This window comes from Somniosus microcephalus, chromosome 17 (genome assembly GCF_052327205.1).
Source record: "Somniosus microcephalus isolate GS21.2 chromosome 17, FLI_Smic_1.0, whole genome shotgun sequence".
Lineage (NCBI taxonomy): Eukaryota > Metazoa > Chordata > Chondrichthyes > Squaliformes > Somniosidae > Somniosus > Somniosus microcephalus.
This window is the reverse complement of record NC_141003.1, coordinates 19,092,659-19,118,409: the sequence shown is the minus strand read 5'-3', so window position 1 is coordinate 19,118,409 and position 25,751 is coordinate 19,092,659. Positions and strand designations below refer to the sequence as shown.

Genomic DNA, 25,751 nt, shown 5'->3' with positions numbered 1-25,751 from the left:
TAATTGGGCATGGTAATTAATGACCGGACCGGCCAACCGTAAGACGGGGGTGGCAGAAGGAGGGTGGCAGAAGGAGGGTGGTGAATGAGGATTGGTGAGTGATGACAGTCTCGAATTGGCACGTCACACACCCAACGCGGGAATGAGGGACAAGCTTGAGCGGAAAGCCTAAACCATTAATGCAGGGTCTAAGGGGCCCCGGGAATGGTTACACCGGAAGGAATGCAGAAAGGAAAGACCACCATAAAGGAAAGACCACCATAAAGGAAAGCCCACCGTAAAGGAAAGACCACCATACCGCGTGGGGGGAAGTCGGCCTCCAGATTGATAGGATATATACACATGTATAACCTGGACTGGTAGAAGGCCAGGGAGTGCACGCTCTGGTAGACACCAGGAAGTGGAAATACATGTTGACCTGTATTGGAACAATTGTTCAAAAGGGGGGACTGAAGTAAGATATTAAAAATTGGGCATAACAGGGCAAGACAACCAGGATTCAATTGCAGCACCAATGTACAAGATGGAGGTAATGGGTTAATTCATACTCTGAGTTAAACGATATAGAGGTCTGTATATTGCATTTACCCAGCTAAGTTTTAAAACATGATTAGGTGACTTCAACTGCTGAGAGATTAAACTGCAGAGCAACTCGTGGAAAGATTAGGAAGGATGTCTGATCAGCCAGGTGAGGCGGCACATATACAAGATAACACATTGAAGAAGTTGTTTGTTATAAATTACAACAGGGTTGCATTCTCCAAAGTATGGTGGGACTAATTAGGATGTGCTTGCTTTGCAGGGGTAACCCGAGACGAGGCCAAAGGCTGTGCTTTGCACGCCTTAAAGAGGACTGTTATCTTGAGGAAACATGTAACGAGCAACACCACCTGGCTATGGGCAATTAGATGGTTGAAAAGCAATTAAGATGAGGCCCCACAGTCACAGGACGTGATGGGACCAATTGATAACTGGAATGTGGGATTTGGGGGTGGCAGGAAGAGGAAATGTCATGGTTTTATAATTGCAATTTAGCTATAACTCTGTATATGCTGATAAGCTTACCCTCACCCCTAGGGCAGGGCCTTAATTTTTGTATAATTGTGGACGTTGCCAGGATATCAGTGGAGTTGGATTCAGACAGTGATCTGAAAGGTTCTCCCCAGGCCTGAATAAACTGTTGTGACTTCAATTAGTTGGTCTGTCTTTCTTACAACAAGCCGGTGACATCGACCTTGTACATCACTTGGTCCGCACTTTGGGGGCTTACATCAGTGGGATATATCTGCATGGATGGGGGCAAAATTCTTTCCCCAGTGTTTTCCAGTCTTCTTCCACCTTCATCCTTGAAGAATGAGGACTCAAGTCCTGGCCAATACTGAACTCACTGCAGTTCATTGGCAGGTCTCCAGAAGACTATATACGCCATCTTGTGTAGATCCTTTCAACATGCCGAAGGCAGATGGTCATCATATAAATGATGGAGAAACTCTGAGGCTTGAGATTTCTATTTTCAGCAGAGCCTTATCCTGTCCTCACCTAATGCCTATACACTTTCTAGAAGAGTCACTCCACAGCATTCAGGAACAAGAACACTGGCAGATCAATTTTTCCCTCTCTATCCCGGGGACATTGAGGCCAGTTATTCCACCTTCACTGTTGTTCCAATTGTAATCAGCTAATTCAATATAGATCAGGTATCAAAGCTGAGCATTGTCTCATTTTGTGTAGCTCAATACTATACCATTTAGTTCATTAACCTAGCAAGTCATGGGGGAGTTCTATTTTTTTGAGACAGCTTTCTGATACAGTGTTAGCTGTGGCTCAGTGGGTCACACTCTTGTCTCTGAGTCAGAAGATTGTGGTTTCAAGTTCCACCCAAGAGACTCGAGCAAAAAATCTAGGCTGACACCCCATTGCTGGACTGAGGAAGTCCTGCACGGTCGGATAAGATGTCAAACCGAAGCCCCATCTGCCCTCTCAAGTGGACATAAAAGATCCTGTGGCACCATTTCGAAGAGCAGCAAGGAAGTTCTCCTGGTGTCCTGGCCATTATTTATTCCTCAACAAACCAACATCACTAAAACATATTTATCTCATTGAGATAAGGTCATTGTCTCATTGCTCTATGTGGGACCTCGCTGCGTGCAAATTGGTTGCTGCATTTCCTACATTGCAACAGTGACTACACTTCAAAAGTACTTCATTTGCTGTAAAGCACTTTGGGAGGTCCTGAGATCGTGAAAGATATTTTATTTAATCAGTTGTTGCTGGATTTTAGAGGTCGCTATCAACCTTGTTGATTTTGTGCTTCAATAACTTTTTTTAAAACAGCACATCACCCAACTGACAAATTAGGGATCAATGCAGGATGGAACTCCCGACGCCATCATGTAAGTGGTCTCCTGTCCACACAAAACCCTCAGAATACATTAAAAATCCATCCTGCAAGAATCTGTGGTCAACCGATTGAATGGACAATGACTGATCATAGAAAATTCAAAGAAGAGGCAAGGATTTTTTTTTAGAAAAGTGTATGCTCAAAAACACAGCGAAGCAACTTTATTTTAACTGGAGCAAATCCAAGAAATACAGCCAACTATTGAAATAAATTCAGTGTTTAAAACAATCTATGATAAATTCATTTTTTGTTCTCTAGCATAGCACTGATAGCAATCTGTATAAAATATTACTATCTAATGTAGCTTCAGCTTAAAACTCTTTGCTTACTCAGTGTCCCTGTCACTGCACTCAATGTTGTCCAGGCTGGGATTCAATATTGAGGCCCCTGGATGAACCCTACTTTGCTGTATTTTTATTCGGGAAGTAGAACATCTAAAGCGAAGGAGCCTCGAGTTATTGCACTTGTAGTTTTGTTCTTGCATTGTTTACGAGCGGCAAAGTGTTTCTTTTCCCCCCATGTGTTGTCAACTTACTCCAGCATAGAGCATAATCCTTCCCCCGTACTCTACCCTGTGCAATTTATTCCTCGCAAGATTTCTCAACCTGTCTGCCACATCCTCATCAAAATCAAACGCTCTGTTTAAAAAAAAATCAGCCCCTTGCCAACAAACTGCTTCAAAGCACATGTCAAATGAAAATCAACTTGTCCAAGGTGAATTCAATTCTACCACAACTTAACCAAGTCTGTAAACATTCTATGTATCAATTTTTTTAAATGGAAAATGTTGAGAAGCTTCTGACTGCTCAAACAGATTCAAGCGCTCCATGATATTTATTTAATGATCAAAGCAAGAAACTTCTTAAAGAGCTTAAGAGATGTCAACTGGCTTGTGAAGAAGTTGAACAGGTTCTGAGAACTTGATGGGATGTCATGACTCTAAAAGCTTTGCAATCCTCTCCTCTTCAGAATCCAAAGTTCTGCAGTTTTTCCAAAGTGCACAACACTGGCAGTGGCCAAGTCAATATGTGTTCCATTACTCTTCACAGAAACCCCACAGTGCAGATAGAGGCCATTTCGGCCCATCGAGCCTGCACCAACACATATCCCACCCGATCCCCGTAACCCCTACACCAACACATATCCCACCCTATCCCAGTAACCCCACGTATTTAATCCCCCTAACACTAAGGGTCAATTTATCATAGCCAATCAACCTAACCCGCACATCTGATCACAGGTGCACACATTACGCAGAATGTCTTTGTCAATGAGTTAGTTGCGTCCAGTCAGGGGAAAATGAACTGTAATCTGGCTCAACTACATTTGCTTTAAGACCTGCATATATCTCAACTCCTGCAGAAGTGCAGAAACCAGGCCTGTGATGTATCTCAGGTGACTGCTACTTGAAGTAAAGATTGAACCAAAATAGGGTATGAAGTAAGAAATTACATTAAAAAAAATCTGACTGAATATAAAATAATTCAGCAGGAAAAAAAACCTGTAGCCAGGCAACTGAGTTTACAAGCCCATAGCACAGTCCGTCAGAACATTAATCCTCACACTGCGAAGATTTTTTGAAGGACTGTAAATATAGACAAGAATGATTGCATGTTTTTGTTTGTTTCTCCTGACTAGAATTTCTTGCCTCCACACAAAATCTTGTGCCCTCCCTCCATCAAATGCAGAGAAACACCTTTTTATAAATCTTCAGAGACTCCTGATTGGAAAAATGGACACATAGGTATTTACTGACAAACAAACCAGAGGAGTTCTTAAATAACTTGTGACAAGCAAACTGTCTCAGGTCTTGTTTGCAGGTTGAACAGTTTACTGAAGTTCACGGGGGAGAAATTCCGTTGGTTAGCGCCTCCCGTTAGCGCCTCCAGGGGGCGATAACGGGGTGCTAACGACTTACCGCCCGGACGCGGCGATGTTACTGCTGCCCGTGAAATTCACCTGGCGGTTTGCGGCGGCGGTAACCCCTAGCGGCACGATCTCCTGCGCCCGGAGATCATGACGTCATCTGGCTGCGCAACGCCCCGGACCCGCACTTCGGTTTCGCCCCCTGCAGCATTGCCGGGTGAAAACACCGGCAGCTGCAGGAGGCGTTCATCGGGAGGCCGGGCGCTTCAGGGGCGATACTTAAAGGCGAGGTGGCCGAGTAAAAAAAATTCTGAAATGCTCTTTCCCTTTTTTTCCCCTTCGTCTTCGCCAACGATCGATCAGCCCGGCACTCTGCTGCAGTGCAGCGGGCTGATCAGGCCGGATCGTGGCTGCCATCGGGGACCAGGTAAGTTTTCCCCTTGCAGAGCCTGCAGCGATGGCCCTTCCCTTTAAGGGAGGGAAGGAGCCTTCCAACGCGGCAGCGCTGCACGGTCCATTGTGCAGCGCTGCTCACCTACCGCCCCACCTGCTGCCTGTTGCGCTCCAGGAAGGAAGTGGAGTGCTTGATTTAGCGCTCCACTTCCGTCCTGGAGCATTAAAACCCAATTTTTTAAAAGCTGGGTATCATTAGCGCCTGGCGTTAAGTTTCCCAGCTATCAAAAGTTACCACCCCTAAACGGGGCGATACTGAATTTCTCCCCCATCTATCTACAAAAGGCATTGTGCGGCGGACTGTTGGAAACGGGCTGTACCCTACAGTGGAGTAAGAAGGTGAAGTTCGAAGAAATGTAGTAACCGGAGCCTCTTAAATACGAAGAACAAAACTCCGACAAATCTTTTGAATCTGAGTACTGATTCTTCACATTTGGAGATCAATTGACAACAACAACTTGCATTTATATAGCACCTTTAACATAATAAAATGTCCCAAGGCGCTGCACAGAGCGTTGTCAAGCAAACTTTGACATCGAGCTACAAAAGGAGATATTAGGACAGGTGACCAAAAGCTTGATCAAAGAGATGGGTTTTAAGAAGCATCTTAAAGGAGGAAAGAGAGGTAGAGTGGCGGAGAGGTTTATGGAGGAAACTCCAGAGCTTAGGGCCTCGATAGCTGAAGGCACGGCCGCCAATGGTGGCCACCAGAAGAAAGAAGATACAGCAGGTAGGGTTAGCTGGAATTTAGGAGATCAGTTTGCTGCACTATTTTAAAAAAAGTAATGTGGTTAGCATTTTGAGACATTTCAACACAATACGGCCATAAATAAATGCAAGCTTCATTATTTTTATATCATCCGAGCAGCTCTGGAGGTAAGCCAGTGAACTTCTAAGTAAACCCTTGAAGATTACATGACATTGGAGTATCATCAGTGGAGAGGTCTGCTGGCCTAGAATGCCTTCCAAGCTGAAAAGAAAAAACCCAGGAACCACAGTATTGAAAAATATAAATGATTACCATACCTGAACAGGGCTTTAACTGTGAATCTGACCACAGTGGAGAGCAGGAATAGCGGGGTCACCAAGATGTTGAACAGAGACAACGAAGCAAAGGCCATAGCAGAGGACAGTTCCGACGAGTTACTGTGGGTGTGCACCAAAAATGTCTATTGGCAGCAGAAAAAAATCTTGATTATTGATTATATCTGAGGAAGGATGTTCTTGCTGCAGTTGTACAGGGCCTTGGTGAGACCACACCTTGAGTATTGTGTGCAGTTTTGGTCGGCTTATCTGAGGAAGGATGTTCTTGCCATGGAGGGAGTGCAGTGAAGATTCACCAGACTGATACCTGGGATGGCAGGAATGACGTATGAGGAGAGATTGGGTCGATTGGGCTTATATTCGCTGGAGTTTAGAAGAATGAGAGGGGATCTCATTGAAACTTATAAAATTCTAACAGGACTAGACTAGACTAGATGCAGGAAGGATGTTCCCGATGGCGGGGAGTCCAGAACCAGGGGTCACAGTCAAGGATAAGGGGTAAGCCATTTAGGACTGAGATGCGGAGGAATTCTCTGAACCTGTGGAATTCTCTACCACAGAAGGCAGTGGAGGCCAATTCATTAAATATATTCAAGAAGGAGTTAGATATATTTCTTAAAGCTAAAGGGATCAAGGGATATGGGGAGAAAGCAGGGACAGGGTACTGAATTTGGATGATCAGCCACGATCTCATTAAATGGCGGAGCAGGCTCGAGGGGCCGAATGGCCTACTCCTGCTCCTATCTTCTATGTTTCTATGTTTCCATAATGTTCCACGCCACCTCGCATTGAATCAGCGCACAATGATCTCATTCTCCACAAACTAAAAGGACACACAATGGCTTTGTCGGCTGATTGCAGTCGATTAAATGGCCACTGTCTGGACGGCAACTATATTTGGCGACTCATAATGAACTATTTTATAGTCTGATAGCTCATGTTTTCCACCAGGATATTAAGTTTACACTTCTTCACCGCTGATCAATCGACAGATGAGCAGCTTGATTATAAATAGTTAGAACAGCTATTGTAAAATGTAAACTTCTTGCCAATCTGTGTTTAGAAGGTCGAATGGCAAAACTCTCTTGACAAGACTTAACCTAGCTCAGTAAGCAGGGAGAGGGAGCTGCTCTGTTACACACCGAGTAAATGTGTTCTTACCGCCAATACTGCTGCTATCGGTATCGCTGCATTCATAAACACTGGAAAGATAAAGAGTACAAAGCAGTGTGACAGGATACCCAGGAGCGATCGGAATCATCACTATAACTTATACACGATGGGGTAGAATTTCCTCTTCCGGGTGGGAAGTGGAGCCATTCCACCAGCTTCCCGCCACCCGGAATTTCCCAGAAAAATGAGTGTGGTAGGATTACAGGTTTGCCCAAATATGGGTGGGCATATTATATAAAAGAAGAAAAGACTTGTAGCGCTTTTCCTGACCTCAGGGTCTCCCAAAGCGCTTTACAGCCAATGATGCACTTTCGCATTGTAGTCACTGTTGTAATGTAGGAAATGTGGCACAGCAAGTTCCCACAAACAGCAATGAGATAAATGACTAAATAATCTGCTTTAGGTGTTGGTTGAGGGATAAATGCTGACCAGGACGCTGGGGAGAAATCCCCAGCACTTCTTCAAAATAGTGCCAAGGGATCTTTTACGTTCACCTGAGGGGGCAGAAGAGGCCTCGGTTTAACGTCTCATCCGAAAGATGGCACCTCCAACAGTGCAGCACTCCCTCAGCACTGCATTGGAGTGTCAACGTAGGTTTTGTGCACAAGCCTCTGGAGTGGGACTTGAACCCACGCCCTTCGGACTCAGAGGTCAGAGTGCTACCAACTGTACCACGGCTGACACCTACTTCAAATCAAATGCAAATGACAGGAGTACATCACATTTCTCATTAATTGCAGACCAGTAACATTGGCGCAAAGAATGCCGGTATCTTCCTACTTTCCAGCATTGCTATGTGGCACAAGGGGTTGGTGGGGGGAGGGTTAAATTTTAATCGGGGCCAATCTGCCAAGAGCAACTGATGACATCAACTTCCCCCTCCCTCCATGCAACGCAGGTAACAACAGCAACTTGCGTTACTATAGCGCCTTTAACATAGTAACATTAACCTAGTACAGGCAGCCGTCAGTGATGCCACTGTATCCTACGCCCATCCAAATTACGGATCCTTGGAAACCACGGTGGGACCACAATCGATCGGTGAAAATCCAGACCTCCCGAAGATCCATCGCCATTGCGGGAAAGAGGAAATTCTGCCCCTACAAGCTTTATTTTCCGAAAATATTGGCCCTGAATTTGCGGTTGGAGGCTTCCTGCGGGGAAATGCCTTCGATCCGCAAATAAAATGCCCGCGTAGCTGGTGGTCCGGGAGGTGCGGAGACTCGCGATCCTGGACCACTCCGGGTACCCGTGGGCAGAGGCCTGCGTATCCCAGGGGCGCAGGCGGTTCGCGAGCGCCCCTGGGATCACATGGGCCAGTCCAATGAATGACAGAAGGGAATCCCCATTCATACTTATGGAGATTCCGTATGCACGGAAACCCCCAAAAAATACACCTACACATCAAATAAATTTTTTAAAAATCACATATTTAAAATTAAATAAAAATGGCATTTAATTAAATATTTAAAACAAATGTAATTTTTTGAAAAATAAATGTACATGTTTTAAAGGGGCTAAAAATAAACTTACCTTATTTCACAGGTTTTTTAAAAGTATAAATTATTGATAACATTTTACAGGAAACTTTCTGGTATCTGGCACTGACGGGACCGAGCTGGTGCCGTCCCATCAAAACTGCCGTAGAAACCACCGCCAATGTTAAAACATACGGAGCTTCTGAGCTCCGTCTGAAGCAACAAACCCTGTAGCTTCAAAACAGTCGGCGCAGCTTGCAAGCGTCTCTGTAGCTAAGCAAAAGCTTCAGCTAGACGCTTGCAGAGCCTGACTGGAGAAAAAAAGCGACGAAAAGTTAAAAAACTTATCTGCACCGACTCCTGAATTTTGCCGGTGGATAGAGCTTTCCGGACATTTAACCTCCGGTTAAACGAAAGTTTCCTGTATTTTTCTGTTTGTTAAAACTCTTACGCTAGTAAGAGTAGGCCTTACTCCTGCTTTTACCAGGCGTAAGAATTTCATGGGCACTCGCTGGGCAGAACTCTCCGCCCGCGCAGGCCCTTTCCCCAGGGATCTAACAAGAAAATTCCCGCCAGATCGCAAGTTCTGGGTTTTAGCGCATGCGCAGCACATTCCTAAACCCGGAACTTGCGGGACCCCTACGGGCGCGGACACACCTCGTAGGGGCCGCAAATCACGGCCCAATATCTCGAAGGCAACATGCTAATTCTGGTCAATACATACTGGATAGTGACGTGTAAAGTGCAAAGCTTTTCAGACTGGTTAACTCCTGCATTCTAGTTTTTTCCACGTTGTTGCAGAAAATGTGCTCCCAGGCATAAAGCTTCAAAAGTTTGATGCCCTTCAAGATCTCACTGGTAGTCTTCAGTCTTTCTGTGGAGTAGTCCTGCGGAAGAAATGGAAACACAGTACAAAAATCACAGTCAGTACTGAGCTGTAAAACTCTACTGTAACTATTCATGATAAATGTATTCATTAAAAAATCCAATAATGCATAAAAAGGGGGTGAAATTCCCCTCGTTTGCACCTCTGGTGGGAGGCGTTAACAGGCCGCAAATGGCTTTCCGCCCCGAGGCGATAACTGCGCCTCCCACGAAATTCCGCGAGAGGTTAGCGGCGGCGCTCCCGGGTATCGCCCCGATCTTCCGCGCCCAGGGATCATGACATCATCTCCGGGCGCAGCGCCCCGGTAGCGGCTCAGGAGAAAAAGTCCCCCTCGCGCCACACAGCAGCACATGTTACCGACTGCTGCAGGTGTCGCGAGCAGTGAGGCCGGCCGCTCGCGGGGTGCCATTTAAAGACACGGTGGGCGGCCGGCCAAAACAAAAGCCAATTTTGGCCACCGGTCGCGACGTCCCATGCAAATACGAGGCCTGTGCAAATATGTTTCATTCAAGCGTAGTATATTGCGACACAATCTGCTTTATTAAACATTCTGTGGGCCTATTTTTTCACGCATTTTACCACACCTTTGTGTTTTAATGATTGGAGGGGGTTTGTGCGAGGGGAGGTTCTGAGGGGAGGTTCTGCTCGGGCAGGGCGGGGGTCTTTGAGGAGATTCTGAGGGGTGGGTTCTTCCAGTCGGGGAGGGGGGCGGGTGTTCTGCTGGGGTGGGGGTTTCTGCCGGGGTGGGTTTCTGCCTGCAGGTGGGGGGCGTTCTGCTTGTGGGGAGGGATTCTGCCGAGGAAGGAGGGTTCCGCTGGGTGGGTTCTGCAAGTTGGGGTGGGTGGGGGCTTTCTGCGGAGGGGGGTTTGCGGAGGGGGGGTAAGTGTGTGCGGGGGAGGGGCTCTAAATGGGGTTCTGTGGAGGGGTGTTCTGCGGGGGGGGATGGGGGGTTGTATGTGTGGGCGAGTTATTCTGCAGGGGGGTGGGGGGTTCTGTGGAGGGGGGTTTCTGCGGGGGGTTCTGTGCGGTGGGGAGGGGCTCTGTGGGGGGTGGGGGGTTCTGCGGGGGAGGCTCTGCGGGGAGGGGTCTGCGGTGGGGGTTGTGTGTGTGGGGGAGGGGTCTGTGGGGGGGTGGGGGGGTTTGCGGAGGAGGGTTCTGTGCGGGGGAGGCTGTGCGGGGAGGGGTCATGCTGTGGGGGGTCTGCGGTGGGGGTTGTGTGTGCGGAGGAGGGGGGCTCTGTGGAGGGGGAGTTTTTGGGGAGGGGGTTCAGTGCGCGGGGGAGGGGGGTTCTGTGCAGGGGAGGCTCTGTGGGGAGGGGTTTGCGGTGGGGGTTGTGTGTGCGGGGGAGGGGTTCTGCGGGGGCGGGGTGGAGAGGACCCAGGGCTCTAAGAATTCTTAATCTAGCTCTGAGCGGGGCTTTACTGTCCAGCTGCCTGTTCTATACCAGACCTGGGAGTGTTTTAAACTGGAATCTGGGTGTTTGAAATGGAAATACATACCATCCCTCACTTTGAGCACAACCTTTCACCAACCAATAAGCCAAAACCCACAGTAAATTGTATGTTACATGAAGGTGAGGTTGACTTCCTGTTTTAAACACTTACCAGAGTGCTTTTCTGTGCAACTGCAAGCTTAGTCGCTATGAAATATTGTAGGGGAGCAAGCAGAGCTATGACAAATGCACCAATCAGAGCACTGGGTCCCAGCAAGTAACTCAACAAGATCACACCCATGATAATCTGTGAATAAGAGCAAAGAACTCACGTTATAGGATAATGATCAAAGGGACAACATTGAGAGGGAAACATAGAGGGTTCGTGGAGTGGGTCTGAGCTCAGTGGTAGCATCCCTGCCTCGGAGTCGGAAGGTTTATGGGTTGGAGCCCCACTCCAGACAGCCCCGGCGAGTGGGGATGAGTGTTACTGTCTCGGAATGCTGCGTTGACATCCAGCTTTATTAAACATTCTGTGGGCCTATTTCTTCATGCATTTTACTACACCTTTGTGTTTTAATGATTGGAGGGGGTTTGTGCGAGGGGAGGTTCTGCTCAGGCAGGGCGGGGGTCTCTGAGGAGATTCTGAGTGGTGGGTTCTTCCGGTGGGGGGGGCGGGTGTTCTGCTAGGGTGGGGGTTTCTGCCTGCAGGTGGGGGGACGTTCTGCTTGTGGGAGGGGATTCTGCCGAGGAAGGAGGGTTCCGCTGGGTGGGTTCTGCAAGTTGGGGTGGGTGGGGGATTTCTGTGGAGTGGGGTTTGCGGAGCGGGGGGTCCTGATGGGAGCAGATTGCAGTTATTAGCAGGGCTCCTTATGAGCTGCCCCTTTCTACAACACACTTTGGATAATGAACAATCCTATTGAAAGCTTGATGTTTCCTCTTTTTTAAAATCACACCGACCAGTCAGTTATAGAAGGAAAGCACAGGGGTGGGGGGAATCATGTTCAATCTAGACGGTAAACGGGTGGGATGGGGATCCACCGCTGGTTATAGAAACCACCTGATTTTCCTTTCCAAATGACCCCCCACATTCTCCAAGCAACTATGTAGGGCAATAGGACTTTCTTTTAATATTAATCTTCAGGGTTAATCCACTGCGACTTTAAACCCAGTTTTAAAGGGTGCTTTCCAATCTGGTGCGCATGATTAGGGGACTGTCAGCCAATCACGTTGGAGCTCGTACTGCATGGGGAAGGAGGTTTTTTGCCTGTGAAAATTTAGCTTACTGACTGGATTTTATAATGGAGTGCACTACAAACAATGACGGACAAGAAAAGACACTCTGGTCCGCACAGCCTGTCCCACACAACTGTGATGCCTTGTGTATCTCAATATATACATTTCCCACCCCACCCAGAGCCATGTGATCTACTGGGAGAGGTGAAAAAACTGATAAAAAATCTGGGCCAATCAGGGGGGAAAAAAAAATCTAGAAAATTTCACTCCGACCCCCTAGGTGATCAGAACTGGTCCTGGAGACCACCCTAGCCCTGATTAATGTCATACAGCACCTACCTCATGTAAGAGGTGATCTCTGCCCCAGCCAGAAACAGATCCAGCTCTCGCTTGAAGGAATTCAGCGAATCGGCATCCACCACACGAGCCGGCAGCCTGCTCCACAGGTCCACTATTCTCTGGGGAAAGAACCACCTCCTAACATCTAACCTAGTTCTGGTCTTACATAACTTGAGATTGTGACCCCCCCCGGTCCTCCCTAACCTTTTCAGTTGAAACAAGCTTCATCATCTTGGAAACCTGGATCAAATCACCCTAAGTCTAAGGCCTGAATTTTGCCCAACCTCGGGTCCGGTGCGGGCGGAGGCCATGGCGGGTCGCAACGGGTCGAAATTAGGCAGAACCAGCCCTCGGGAGATTAGACACAGCCGAGTCTATGGTCTGTTAAAAAAGGACTTTTCTCAGTCTTTGCTTTCCTTCATTCTTAAGGACTGAGTACAAAATGTGCAGTCATAGATCCTTGGCCATGTTGCTCTCAAAAGCCTCAGTGCCATTTTAGCCTAAATAAAGAGGTAATATTGTCTGTGACATTAATCTTCCTGTACCACGTGAAGCCTGAGGACCAGACACAAGTCAGGTGCCAATGCAAAAACGTGCCAGGAACGGAATTTAAGGCGGGTTTACTTGACTGCTCAAAGTGCAAGCAAATGAAGTGTGTAACACGTTTGTGTCAACACAAAGAACAAAATTCAGCCCACAACATTCTCTTAAAAAGGCTCTCTGGCTCAGTGTGCAAGCGTATTGTATTAGTTAGTTTAGCAAAGCACCCTGCTTTCTACTGAACAAGATGCAGTCAGGCTCTATCTGACATTCAAAAATACCTTTTCCAGTTCGAGTACAGGTTACTTGTTTGACATACCAGGGTTGTTAGTGAGATCTTACTTGAGTGCTCTACCTGAACTGGCATGGCCCACAGATTAGGACAGAGGAATAGGAACCACATCAACTGGTTCGTTTCTATGGCAACAAGGTTATTGATTTGGCCCAAGGTCATCTCGCCCATTGACATATTGGAGGTGGACAGACGGAGAATCTTACTGTAGATCATAGCCTAAAGAAGACAAAGTGAGAACAGACAGATTTCATAAATGGCGGGGAGAAATTGTCAATTCATGTGCAAATAAGGGGCAATAATTCATATATAAAATAATGTAACGAATGTTAAAAGTGGCTGTTCTGAAAATGACAATGGTCCGTTTTAAATTTGAAGACCTGGAATTTCCTGGAACAGTCTGATTGGCAAGTTATGCCAAAACTTACGCCTGTTTCTACGCCGATCTTGCCTGACCAGTACTTACGCCGAAATTTCCTGCCAATAGGCCGGAACGTCAAATCCGAGATAAACAAGCAGAAATCAGCACAAACAATCAGTGCCCAAGGAAAGTGCAGGAAATACACTATCTTCCTTAAGTCCTTCTTTATACATGAAAATTAAAGTTCAACATCATGTTTTAAGAAAATGCAATAAATGAAGGTTTTCAGTTTTTAAAGTAACTTTTTCTGCTGCCCTATAAATGCTTACAAAGATACAGAAAACACAGTGCTGGTCTGAGTGAGGAGAATTTTTTTCACAAAACACTTAAAAAAAAAAATCACCAGAAAACAGCAGAAAAATAAAATATTGGGCCCAAATTTACAGCTCGTTCAGAACCAGCATGAACCACCTGGGATAGTAGGAATGATGTATAAGGAGAGATTGGGTCGATTAGGCTTATATTCGCTAGAGTTTAAAAGAATGAGAGGGGATCTCATTGAAACTTATAAAATTCTAACAGGACTAGACAGACTAGGTGCAGAAAGGATGTTCCCGATGGCCGGGGAGTCCAGAACCAGGGGTCACAGTCTAAAGATAAGGGGTAAGCCATTTAGGACAGAGATGAGGAGGAATTTCTTCACCCAGAGAGTGGTGAACCTGTGGAATTCTCTGCCACACAGGGCAGTTGAGGTCAATTCATTAAGTATATTCAAGAAGGAGTTGGATATATTTCTTGAGGCTAAAGGGATCAAGGGGTAAGGGGAGAAAGCAGGGACAGGGTACTGAGTTTGGATGATCAGCCATGATCTCATTAAATGGCGGAGCGGGCTCGAGGGGCCGAATGGCCTACTCCTGCTCCTATCTTCTATGTTTCTATGAATGCAGCTTGAGCGAGTTGGTCTTGTACATGAGGGGTGGAGCTATGTTAATGAGCGGAAGAGGGTTTTCGTGGAGGTTCACTGAATCGGTGCAAAAGATCAAGGAAACTCAGGCGTAGTGTAAAACCGGCGTAAGTCACTTACGTGCGAAATTTCCTTGATTTTTTTTTTGCTGAAAAGTCAGCATTACACCATTGTGGCACGGAAAAATCCGAAGAAGTTGGAGGCTAAAACATTTTTTTGGCACGTTAATTCAAATGGAAGAAAGTTTGCTTTTTCACAAGTACAGGGCTGTAGTAAACTGCCAAGTGTGATGTTTTGGGAATTAGCCAAGCAGTAAAAGTGACAACAACCTGCATTTATACCGTGCCTTCAACAAAGGAAAATGTCCCAAGGTGCTTCACAGGAATATAATCAGACAAAAACTGACGCCAAGACATAGGAGATATTAAGAAGGATGATTAAAATCTTGGTCAAAGAAGAAACGTTAACTCTGTTTCTCTCTCCACAGATGCTGCCTGGCCTGCTGAGTATGTCCAGCATTTTCTGTTGTTATTTCAGATTTCCAGCATCCGCAGTATTTTGCTATTGTGATTTTAAAGAGGTCCTGACCAATATTTATCCCTCAACCAATATCACTAAAACATATGAGCTGGTCATTGTCTTTTTGCTGTTGGTGGGGCCTTGCTGCACTCAATTTGGCTGCCACCTTTCCTACATTACAAAAGTGACTACATTTCAAAAGTACTTGATTGGCTGTCAAGGGCTTTGGTCGTGAAAGGTGCTATATAAATGCAAGTTCATTCGTTAAAGGAGGAAAGAGAGGTGGAGGAGCGGAGAGGTTTAGCAAAGGGATTGCAGAGTTAGGGCCTAAACATCTGAAGGCACGGCCGCCAGTGGTGGGGTGAAGGGAGTGGGGGGTGCACAAGAAATACTGATGCAGAGGCCTAAAAGGCTTGTAGGAAATATCTGGTTAATCATCATGCAAGGAAATGAATTAAAATGTCAATTAGGAGAAAAATACTTATTAACAGAAAGTTTGTTCAGGCGGGTATTATTGTGAATGCATCTAAAAGCCAGTCAAAGTACAGCGGAACTTTTTTAACTGTCGGAAAATGTTTTACAAATATTAGTGCCTTGCAATAGAAAAATATTCGTTAACAAAACAGAAAAGTACACTGAAAACTTAACGCTGTTTGCTGCATTTGAGGTTTAAGTACTGGAAGTGGAACATAAAACACTCAGCGATTATTTCTGAAGTGCAACTTTATGAGGTGAACGCAGAGGTCAGCAGATAAATCATTTGATGACATCATCACACTCAGCGCTGGCTTAAGGCATCTGAAGAATCCCGAGGTCACAGAGCGGCCCCCTATTCAAGGGCCACTCACTAGATGAAGCACACTATCATTGATTGTGTCATTAGCACCACTGAGCAAGGGCTAAGGCTGCTTTAAAATACATTGAATAGTCCTTATTCCCCCCGCACCTCCCAGCCATCCCTCCATTGACACTCACCACTGAATGGAGTGAAAGAGAGATTTACAGGCAGGGAGCTAACGTTTTTTTTTGCCAACTTTCCCCTCTGTGTCAGCTGTGGCTCAGTGGCCAGCACCCTCGCCTCTGCGTTAGAAGGTTGTGAGTTCACGTCCCGTTCCAGAGACTGGACCACAAAAATCTAGGCTGACACTCCAGTGAGCGTGCTATGCTGTCGGAGGTGCCATCTTTCGGATGAGATGTTAAACCGAGGCCCCGTCTGCTCCCTCAGGTGGATGTAAAAGATCCCACGGCACTATTCCGAAGAAGAGCAGGAGAGTTATCCCCAGTGCTCTGGCCAATATTAATCCCTCAGTCGACATCACTAAAAACAGATTATCATGTCATTATCACACTGCTGTTTGTGGGAGCTTGCTGTGAGTAATTGGCTGCTGCGTTTCCTACATTGCAACAGTGACTACATTTCAAAAAAAGTACTTCATTGGCTGTAAAGCGCTTTGAGATGTCCGGTGGTCGTGAAAGGTGCTATATAAATGTAAGTCTTTCTTTCTTGCCTGATGCATGACTGATGCTGGTCTATGGATCCACCAGAACCGGTGCCTTCCTGTACCTCCGCCAAGTGGTCATTCTTTATTTGTGAACCTATACTGCCTACGTCTTTGTCCCTCCATGGGACCTCTGACTTTAACTCCAACCTATTCCCTGTTACTACTGGGAAATATGTATCCCATTAATTACTACATAACCAGGTCGATGTAAACTGAGCTTCTCCCGTGTCCATTTGCATGAGCACTTTGGCTGTCATTCCGGACCCGAGCCATTTACTTCTATTTCCACTTTTTTTTTCCCCTTTTCCTTTTCTCTCTATCCCTCCCTGACCGCACTCTCCTGCAGTCCTGCCTCCTTTCATCTCTCCTCTCTCGGATACACTGCCCTCCCAAATCCCAAACTCAATCCTTCATTACTCTTCGACCTTCCTACTCTCCTGCCATCGTCCCAGGCTTGACTCCCTCTTAGATAAGCATACAGTTTCCCTCTGTGCCTCTCTTGCCATCCTATGAAGGGTCCATCGAGGCACTCGTTGCTATCTCCTCACAAGCAGCAACCCCAACTGTCCCATCCTACTCTCTCGCTGACTTTCCCGCCCAGCGCTCCCACTGGGGGCTAATCTTGTCAATCTCCTCCCCGTCCAACTCACCCCTCCCAGCGCTGACCCTATGGACGCTGGCAGTGGGGCAGCCATCACCGACCCTCTCCGCATCTCCCTCCAGAATGTCCGTTCACTTGCGAACAAGGACCTTGCCATCCACGAGCTTATTGTGGATGATTACATCGACATCGGGGCCCTGACGGAAACTTGGTTTGGGGTGATGACACCTTACCCTTAAATGAAGCCTCCCCGTCTGGCTATACCTTCCACCACTTGTCCCACTCAGACCGCCGTGGTGGCAGTGTGGCTCTCATCACCAAATCACACCTTGGTCTGTCCCCCTACTCCTCCGGCATTTTCTCCTCCTTTGAGCATCTCACCTTATTCCACCCTTCTCACCTCTCATTTAAAATTCTCATTCTCTACCGCCCACCCAAGTACCATAAAAATGTTATTTCCGAGATATCTTCACTGCTCTCCTCCCTCAGCCTCTGCACTGAACGACTTCTCATCCTCGGTGATTTCAACCTCCATCTCAGTTCATCATGCTCTCTCTCCTCTGAATTCACTCGCCTCCTATCCTCCCTTAATCTCTCCCTCCAGGTAATCTCCCCAACCGTATTCACGGCAACCCCCCTCGACCTTGCCATCGCTCGTGGCCTCGCATCCTATCAATCGCAGATAAGGCCATCTCTGACCACTTCCTCGTATCGCTCTCTACCCACATTCCCCTTCCCTCCCAACCCTACTTCCTTCTGTGTCTGCCCCTGGAAAAAACTCTCTCCCAACTCTCTTACAACTGCACTTACGAAATCCCAACTGTCCAGCCTTTGGCCCTCCATTCACCACAACATTTCTGCAGCTACCGATCTGCTCAACCACACCCTCACCACCACTTTTGACGCCCTAACCCCTAATAAAACAGTTACTCTCTCTCACCCTGGCCATTCCCCCTGGTACAGCCCTCATCTTCGCTCCCTTAAGTCCAAAGGACACAGAACTAATTGGATATGGCGGACAACTGGTTTAGCCATTCACCGCCAGATCTGGCTGGACCACATAAAGCATTATCGGGGCCTGCTCTCGTCTGCCAAAGCTGCTCACTATTCCAGAATCATTCTGGAATGCAAAGATAAACTCCAGCTTCTATTCTCTACTGCTAACCGTCTTCTAAAACCCCTCTCCCCTGTCTCCTCAACCCTCACCTCCGATAACAAGTGTGAGGAGCTCATGGACTTCTTTGTCTCTAAGACTGAGACCATCCGTTCAGCTGCCTCTGCCACTTCCCTTCCTTCCCTTAGCCCACTGGGCCAAACTTCCTCTAAGGTTCCACCCTGCCCTAGCCCTGAACTCACATCTTTCTCCAGTTTCTCTCCGATCTCCCCTCATGACCTCTCTGCGCTCATCTTGTCCATGAGACCCACTTACTGCTCCCTCGACCCTATTCCCACCAAACTGCTGACCACCCAACTTCCTTTTCTGGCTCCCATGTTAGCTGACATTGTTAACGGTTCTCTTTCCTCAGGTACTGTCCCCATTTCCCTCAAATCTGCCATCATCACCCACTCCTCAAAAAACCAACCCTTGACCGCTCTGTCCTTGCAAACTACTGCCCCATCTCCAACCTCCCTTTCCTCTCCAAAGTCCTTGAACGTGTTGTTGCCTCCCAAATCCGTGCCAATATTTCCCGCAACTTCATGTTTGAATCCCTCCAATCAGGTTTCCGCCCCTGCCACAGTGCCGAAACGACTCTCATCACAGTCACAAATGACATCCTTTGTGACTGTGACAAAGGTAAACTATCCCTCCACATGACTTGTCTGCAGTCTTTGACAAAGTTGACCACTCCATCCTCCTCCAACGCCTCTCCACCGTCGTCCAGCTGGGCGGGACTGCACTCGCCTGGTTCTGTTCTTAGCTATCTAATCATAGCCAGGGAATCACCTGCAACAGCTTCTCTTCCCGCTCCCACATCGTTACCTCTGGTGTCCCCCAAGGATCTATCCTTGGCCCCCTCCTATTTCTCATCTACATGTTGCCCCTTGGCGATAATATCTGAAAACACAGAGTCAGTTTCCACATGTACGCTGACGACACCCAGCTCTACCTCACCACCTCTTCTCTCGACCCCTCCACGGTCTCTAAATTGTCAGACAGCTTGTCCGACATCCAGTTCTGCATGAGCAGAAATTTTCTCCAACTAAATATTGGGAAGACCAAAGCGATTGTTTTCGATCCCCGCCACAAACTCCATTCCCTAGCCATTGACTCCATCCCTTTCCCTAACATCTGTTTTAGGCTGAACCACACTGTTCGCAACCTTGGTGTTATATTAACCCTGAAATGAGCTTCCGACCACATATCCATGGCATAACTAAGACCGCCTACTTCCACCTCCGTAACATCGTCCATCTCCGCCCTTGCCTCAGCTCATCCGCTGCTGAAACCTTCATCCATGCCTTTGTTACCTCTAGACTTGACTATTCCAACGCACTCCTGGCTGGCCTCCCACGTTCTAGCTTAGGTCATCCAAAACTCGGCTGCCAGTGTCCTAACTCGCAACAAATCCCGTTCACCCATCACCCCTGTGCTCGCTGATCTACATTGGCTCCCGGTTAAGCAATGCTTCGATTTCAAAGTTCTCATCCTTGTTTTCAAATCCCTCCATGGCCTCGCCCCCTCCCTATCTCTGTAATCTCCTCCAGCCCCCTCCTTCCCCAAGATATCTGCACTCCTCTAATTCTGCCCTCGAGCATCCCTGATTATAATCGCTCAACCATTGGTGGCCGTGCCTTCTGTTGCCTAGGCCCTAAGCTCTGGAATTCCCTCCCTAAACCTCTCCGCCTCTCTATCCTCCTTTAAGATGCTCCTTAAAACCTACCTCTTCGACCAAGCTTTTGGTGATCTGCCCTAATTTCTCCATTTGTGGCTCGGTGTCAAATAACACTCCGGTGAAGCGCCTTGGGACGTTTTACTACGTTAAAGGTGCTATATAAATAAAAGTTGTTGTTGTTGTTGCTGTTATATAACAACTTGCATTTATATAACGCCTTTAACGTAGTAAATCGTCCCAAGGCGCTTCACAGGAGTGCTATCAGGCAAAGTTTGACACCGAGCCACATAAAGAGATATTAGGACAGATAACTAATATCTTGGTGAAAGCGGTAGATTTTAAGGAGCATCTTAAAGGAGGAGAGGCGGAGAGGTTTAGGGAGGGAATTCCAGATCTTAGGGCCTAGACAGCTGAAGGCACGGCTGCCAATGGAAGGGTGAAGGGAGCGGGTTATGCACAAGAGGCCAGTATTGGAGGAATGCAGAGTTCGCAGTATAGAGCAAGTGTCAGTTGGCTATTCAACCATGATAGGCATCACAACCCTGTCTCCACACACACACACACACACACACACACACACACATACGTTCCAGCAAGGGCCACGGTAAACCATCAGGATTGGGAACCTTGCTGATTTGCACCCTTCCCCAATAGAGGGGCACTAGTGCCAGTTGAATCACCCCTACTGCCACTCTGATTGAAGCTTGATAGCTCAGCACAGACTGGGAATCAAACCGGACCGGAACACTCAGGGTGATTCCGTGATCCGGTGATTCCCAACCAGGGGATGATGCTGGCAGGAAAAGCGTCTTGGGAAATTGTGGGCGCCCAGCCCTGGATCTCCCACAGTGCAACTCGCTGTACACATCGCCCTCTGCTGGGAGAGCGGTTTCCTACCTTCACCAATCGAGCTAGTGGCAGAGCTGGCCATTACATTTCTGTCGGACTGTTGTTAAAAAAATTCTGTACAATGGGCATCACTGGCAAGGCCAGCATTTATTGCCAGTCCCTAGTTTGGTACAACTGTTATCCACTTCAGAGAGCAGTTAAGAGTCAACCACATTGGTCTGGCACTGGAGTCACATATAAGCCAGACCAGGTAAGGACATTAGGCTCTGTTAAAACAGATGATCTGGCCATTATCACATTGCTGTTTGTGGGGCCATGCCGTGTTTCCTACATCACAACAGTGACTACACTTCAAAATGTCTTTACTGTCAGCTGTAGCTAAGTAGCAGCACTCTCGCTTCTGAGTCAGAAGGTTGTGGGTTCAAATCCCACTCCAGGGATTTGAGCGCATAATCCAGGCTGACACTCCCAGTGCAATACTGAGGGAATGCTGCACTGTTTGAAGGTACCATCTTTCGGATGTGATGTTAAACCAAGGCCCTATAATGTAGATGCAAAAGATACCCTGGCACTATTTCAAAGAAGAGCAGGGAAGTTTATCCTGGCCAATATTTATTCCTTCAACCAACACCTAAAAACAAATGATATGGTCATTATCTCATTGCTGTTTGTGGGACCTTGCTGTGTGCAAATTGGCTGCCATGTTTCCTACATTACAACAGTGATAACATTTCAAAAATACTTGATTGGCTGTGAAGCACTTTGGGGTGTACTGAGGTCATGAAAGGCACTGTATAAATGTTAAACACACTAGACAAACAAATATCCACTGTTAAAAGATCTGGTCAACCCTGCAAGATTTTGCTACAGCACTATTTGGAACAGTTCCCACAGGGTCCTCTAAGACAAGCTGCAGATGCTGCAGCATTTTATTAAGTGGTCCATCTTATGACAAAACAAAAACTTTACTTGAAATGAGCAGCAATAAACAGGGTACGATGTGGCACAATTTGGTATCTTACGCACCAGTAAGGCTCCACGTAAATTAATGCCCGTTTCAATGGCCACATAGTAGGAGGCTTGTAAAAATGTTCGCTGTAGTATGAGGGCGAGGAAGAGCAACACTGCCAGAACATAAGCATCCTCCAAGAATTCCTTCGATGACAGGAAATAAACGCCCATAAATTTTACCTAAAAAAGGAAAGATTTCAGTCGACGGTAGAAAAGATAGCTATTACCTTACAGTCTGATGTGTGCCGGACATGTGCAAAGTATTAAAAGGGTTCTGTGCCAGAGAGAAGTCCATTTTATTTATTTTAATAAGGATAACGTTTCAAACAGGAAATAAGTGTATAGGTCGTATACACTTTCCAAACTTGGTTTGTGGACGAATGAAGGAATGTGACTTTGATTAGGCTAACCCCAAAGGCATTTTCCACACTTTATCCCCAGTTGTCACCCCCTTATGTCTGCAAGTCAGGTCTGAAAACAAAATGTTCGGGCTGTCAGCTGGATTTGTTTCTTTTTCCATGCGGTAATGGCATGCAAGTAATGGTAACAACTCGTTTTACTGCCGTGTTTCATGTAAAGGGCAGCACTTAAGCCTTGGCTTTAGAGGTGCAATTATACAGTGAATTAAACACTTGCCAGCGAAGTACATCATTACATCACTGGAATCAGATCGAGGATTACATTTTTCCCGTGGGCGCTTCTTTTACTGGCCAAGGCTTCAGTTGTCCGATAAAACCATATTCCCAGACCGGACCCATAGGTCTATGACCCATAGATAAAGGAATTGAGTAAGGCTGGCCAGGCAATGGCTAATGGTGGGTAGCAAAATTTCAATGATATTTCAATGGAAGAAGCTGGCGCAGGTTTGGGAGAGTGAGTGGGACTGGAATCTTCTTGTTTCCCACTGCCCGTGCAGCTTATTTATTTATAGAAGCAGATTATCATCACTAATTGACTTCCGTGAGCTCCCCTCAGGCCCCGTTCAGCCCATTCAGTATCTTCCATCTGCTTACTATTGCCTTTGGCAGAGGATGATTCACTGCAATTCACAACTGGCTTTATTATTCTCCACGGAGAATTACAGATTGAACTTTGTTTAAGGTCTACAGACTATGGTGGGCTAACTTGCTGCTCTGGATGGTGAGAGGTAAAGGGACCAACATTTAAATACATAGTTATGGATTGACTTCGCTTCATTCAACTGTAACTATCCTTTTATGTGTATGGACAAGAATTATACTAAGTCAGCAGCAGTGGCACTTAATAAAGACTTGCCTTTGTCAGCATTTGATTGCATTAGCGTGTACAGGCATCCAGTTTTATTTTTGTTTTTTATTCATTCTCGGGATGTGGGCATCGCTGGGAAGGCCAACATTTATTGCCCATGCCTAGGTGCTTTGAGAAGGTGGCGGTAGGCCGCCTCCTTGAACCGCTCATAGTGGTTTGGTACAACTGAGTGGCTTGTTAGGCCACTTCAGCGTCAGTTAAGAGTCAGTCACGTTGGTGTGGGTCTGGAGTCACAAATAGGCCAGACCGGGTAAGGACGGCAGATTTCCTTCCCTAAAGGGCATGAGTGAGCCAGATGGGTTTTTACCACAATCTGACAGCTTCATGATCACTATTACTGATATCAGCTTTTTTATTTCCAGATTTTTTAAACTGAATTCAAAGTTCTTAAACTGCCATGTTAGGATTTGAACTCACATTCTACTGGATTACTAGTCCAGGCCTCTGGATTACTAGCCCAGGCCTCTGGATTACTAGCCCAGGCCTCTGCATTACTAGCCCAGGCCTCTGGATTACTAGTCCAGGCCTCTGGATTACTAGCCCAGGCCTCTGGATTACTAGTCCAGGCCTCTGGATTACTAGCCCAGGCCTCTGGATTACTAGCCCAGGCCTCTGGATTACTAGCCCAGGCCTCTGGATTACTAGCCCAGGCCTCTGGATTACTAGCCCAGGCCTCTGGATTACTAGTCCAGGCCTCTGGATTACTAGTCCAGGCCTCTGGATTACTAGTCCAGGCCTCTGGATTACTAGTCCAGGCCTCTTGATTACTAGCCCAGGCCTCTGGATTACTAGACCAGGCCTCTGGATTACTAGCCCAGGCCTCTGGATTACTAGCCCAGGCCTCTGGATTACTAGTCCAGGCCTCTGGATTACTAGCCCAGGCCTCTGGATTACTAGCCCAGGCCTCTGGATTACTAGCCCAGGCCTCTGGATTACTAGCCCAGGCCTCTGGATTACTAGCCCAGGCCTCTGGATTACTAGCCCAGGCCTCTGGATTACTAGCCCAGGCCTCTGGATTACTAGTCCAGTCCTCTGGATTACTAGTCCAGGCCTCTTGATTACTAGCCCAGGCCTCTGGATTACTAGACCAGGCCTCTGGATTACTAGCCCAGGCCTCTGGATTACTAGCCCAGGCCTCTGGATTACTAGTCCAGGCCTCTGGATTACTAGTCCAGGCCTCTGGATTACTAGTCCAGGCCTCTGGATTACTAGCCCAGGCCTCTGGATTACTAGCCCAGGCCTCTGGATTACTAGCCCAGGCCACTGGATTACTAGTCCAGGCCTCTGGATTACTAGTCCAGGCCTCTGGATTACTAGCCCACGAACATACGCACCACATTACCGTACCCATATACATTCATTGAACAGATGTGTCAACTCGGCTGGTCTTATAACTGCTAATGGACTGGATCCTCTCATGTATCAGGCTCCATGTGCATCTTTTAAATTATAGGATACGTCATTTAAAGAGGAAAAAAGGAGCAGTTTTACTCACTTTGTCTGTCTGATTCACTGCAAAGCTGATGGTTTCCACAATGGTTTCATTACCCTGGGGAAAGTCAGACTTTTAATGATCCAATACTGCGAGCGAGCAAAGTGTTGCTTTTTTTAAAATAGCATGTGACACACGTGCGCGTGTCAGTATTACATTCTTAAACTTTTACACTTTCTTTCCTCCAGTAATGTCTTGTTAATGCTCTGAACAAGTGGGATTCTGCCAAACACAAGAACACATCAGTAGGAGCTGATCACACCTAAAAAACGGACTAATGTATGAAATCGCAAACTCACAGCGCCTTGTTTGCATGTCTTGCTACCGCGGTCGACAATTTTATAGATACAAAGAGGGCCAGCAAAACCCAAGAGGTCAGCCAAGTAGCGGAACGTGCTGCTAAGAAGGATCTGTCGACCGTAAGCCCTGTACATAGAACGCCATATCGATGGAGGTCGATCCCCTGGGAAGCGCACATTTTTCTGCAGGGGAGAATAAACACAAGATATTAAATCAAACTCGAGTAATTGTACCTTTTAAGAAAAAAAAACAAAGAGGTTTAAAAGCTGGCATGGGGCAAAAGAGAGCAGTTTGTTAACAGAGTGACAGCATGAACAACGCTCCCAATCATTTTCAATCATTTTGCTTACTAGTAAAATGGTCAGTAACAACCTCTCAGGATGAAACAAGCAATAGAAAATAGGTTAAAAATATGCAATCTCCAAAGCAAATTAGCAGATTGCATTATTAGTTTATTCACAAGATCACAAATTATTTATAGATGAGGAAGGTCATTCTTTCTCTTAGTCCATCCGTCCGTTGAGACCCTCAGGTCCTCCCATTTTAGTATCTGATTGTTTCTTAAAAGATGCCAGGTTTTTGTCTCCACTACTGTTGCTGGAAGTCTACTCCATACCTGATCACTCTTTGTGTAAAGATGATTTTCCAAAGTTTGCCTTTTACTGTGTCCCCTTGTCTTACTCTCAATTTTTATAAAATACTTGAGCCTGGGGAATATTTCTATATAATGGACTAGCTGAAGTGCCCGGCGGTGCCGAGGGATTTTTGAGGGCATGTTGTTGTTGGAAGAGAGACAGAGAGCGACTGGGGGGAAGAGAGAGAGCGACTGGGGGGAAGAGAGAGAGCGACTGGGGGGAAGAGAGAGAGCGACTGGGGGGAAGAGAGAGAGCG

The 25,751-nt window shown here is 46.8% G+C and overlaps 1 protein-coding gene across 3 annotated transcripts in view; it reads right to left on the bottom strand.

The window, feature by feature from the left end:
- The window catches only part of LOC147105547 (ATP-binding cassette sub-family C member 9-like), a 221,659-nt gene that overhangs the window by 112,453 nt on the left and 83,455 nt on the right, over nt 1–25,751 (bottom strand). For all 3 annotated transcript variants that reach the window (XM_086010011.1, XM_086010013.1, XM_086010012.1), the window contains exons 6-13: nt 24,860–25,042; nt 24,564–24,617; nt 21,797–21,961; nt 13,204–13,359; nt 10,906–11,040; nt 9,140–9,302; nt 6,926–6,966; nt 5,747–5,889 (exon numbers count right to left, since the gene is read on the bottom strand). In XM_086010011.1, the coding sequence (XP_085866137.1) occupies nt 5,747–5,889; nt 6,926–6,966; nt 9,140–9,302; nt 10,906–11,040; nt 13,204–13,359; nt 21,797–21,961; nt 24,564–24,617; nt 24,860–25,042 (1,040 nt within the window). The remainder of the gene's footprint in view (nt 1–5,746; nt 5,890–6,925; nt 6,967–9,139; nt 9,303–10,905; nt 11,041–13,203; nt 13,360–21,796; nt 21,962–24,563; nt 24,618–24,859; nt 25,043–25,751) is intronic.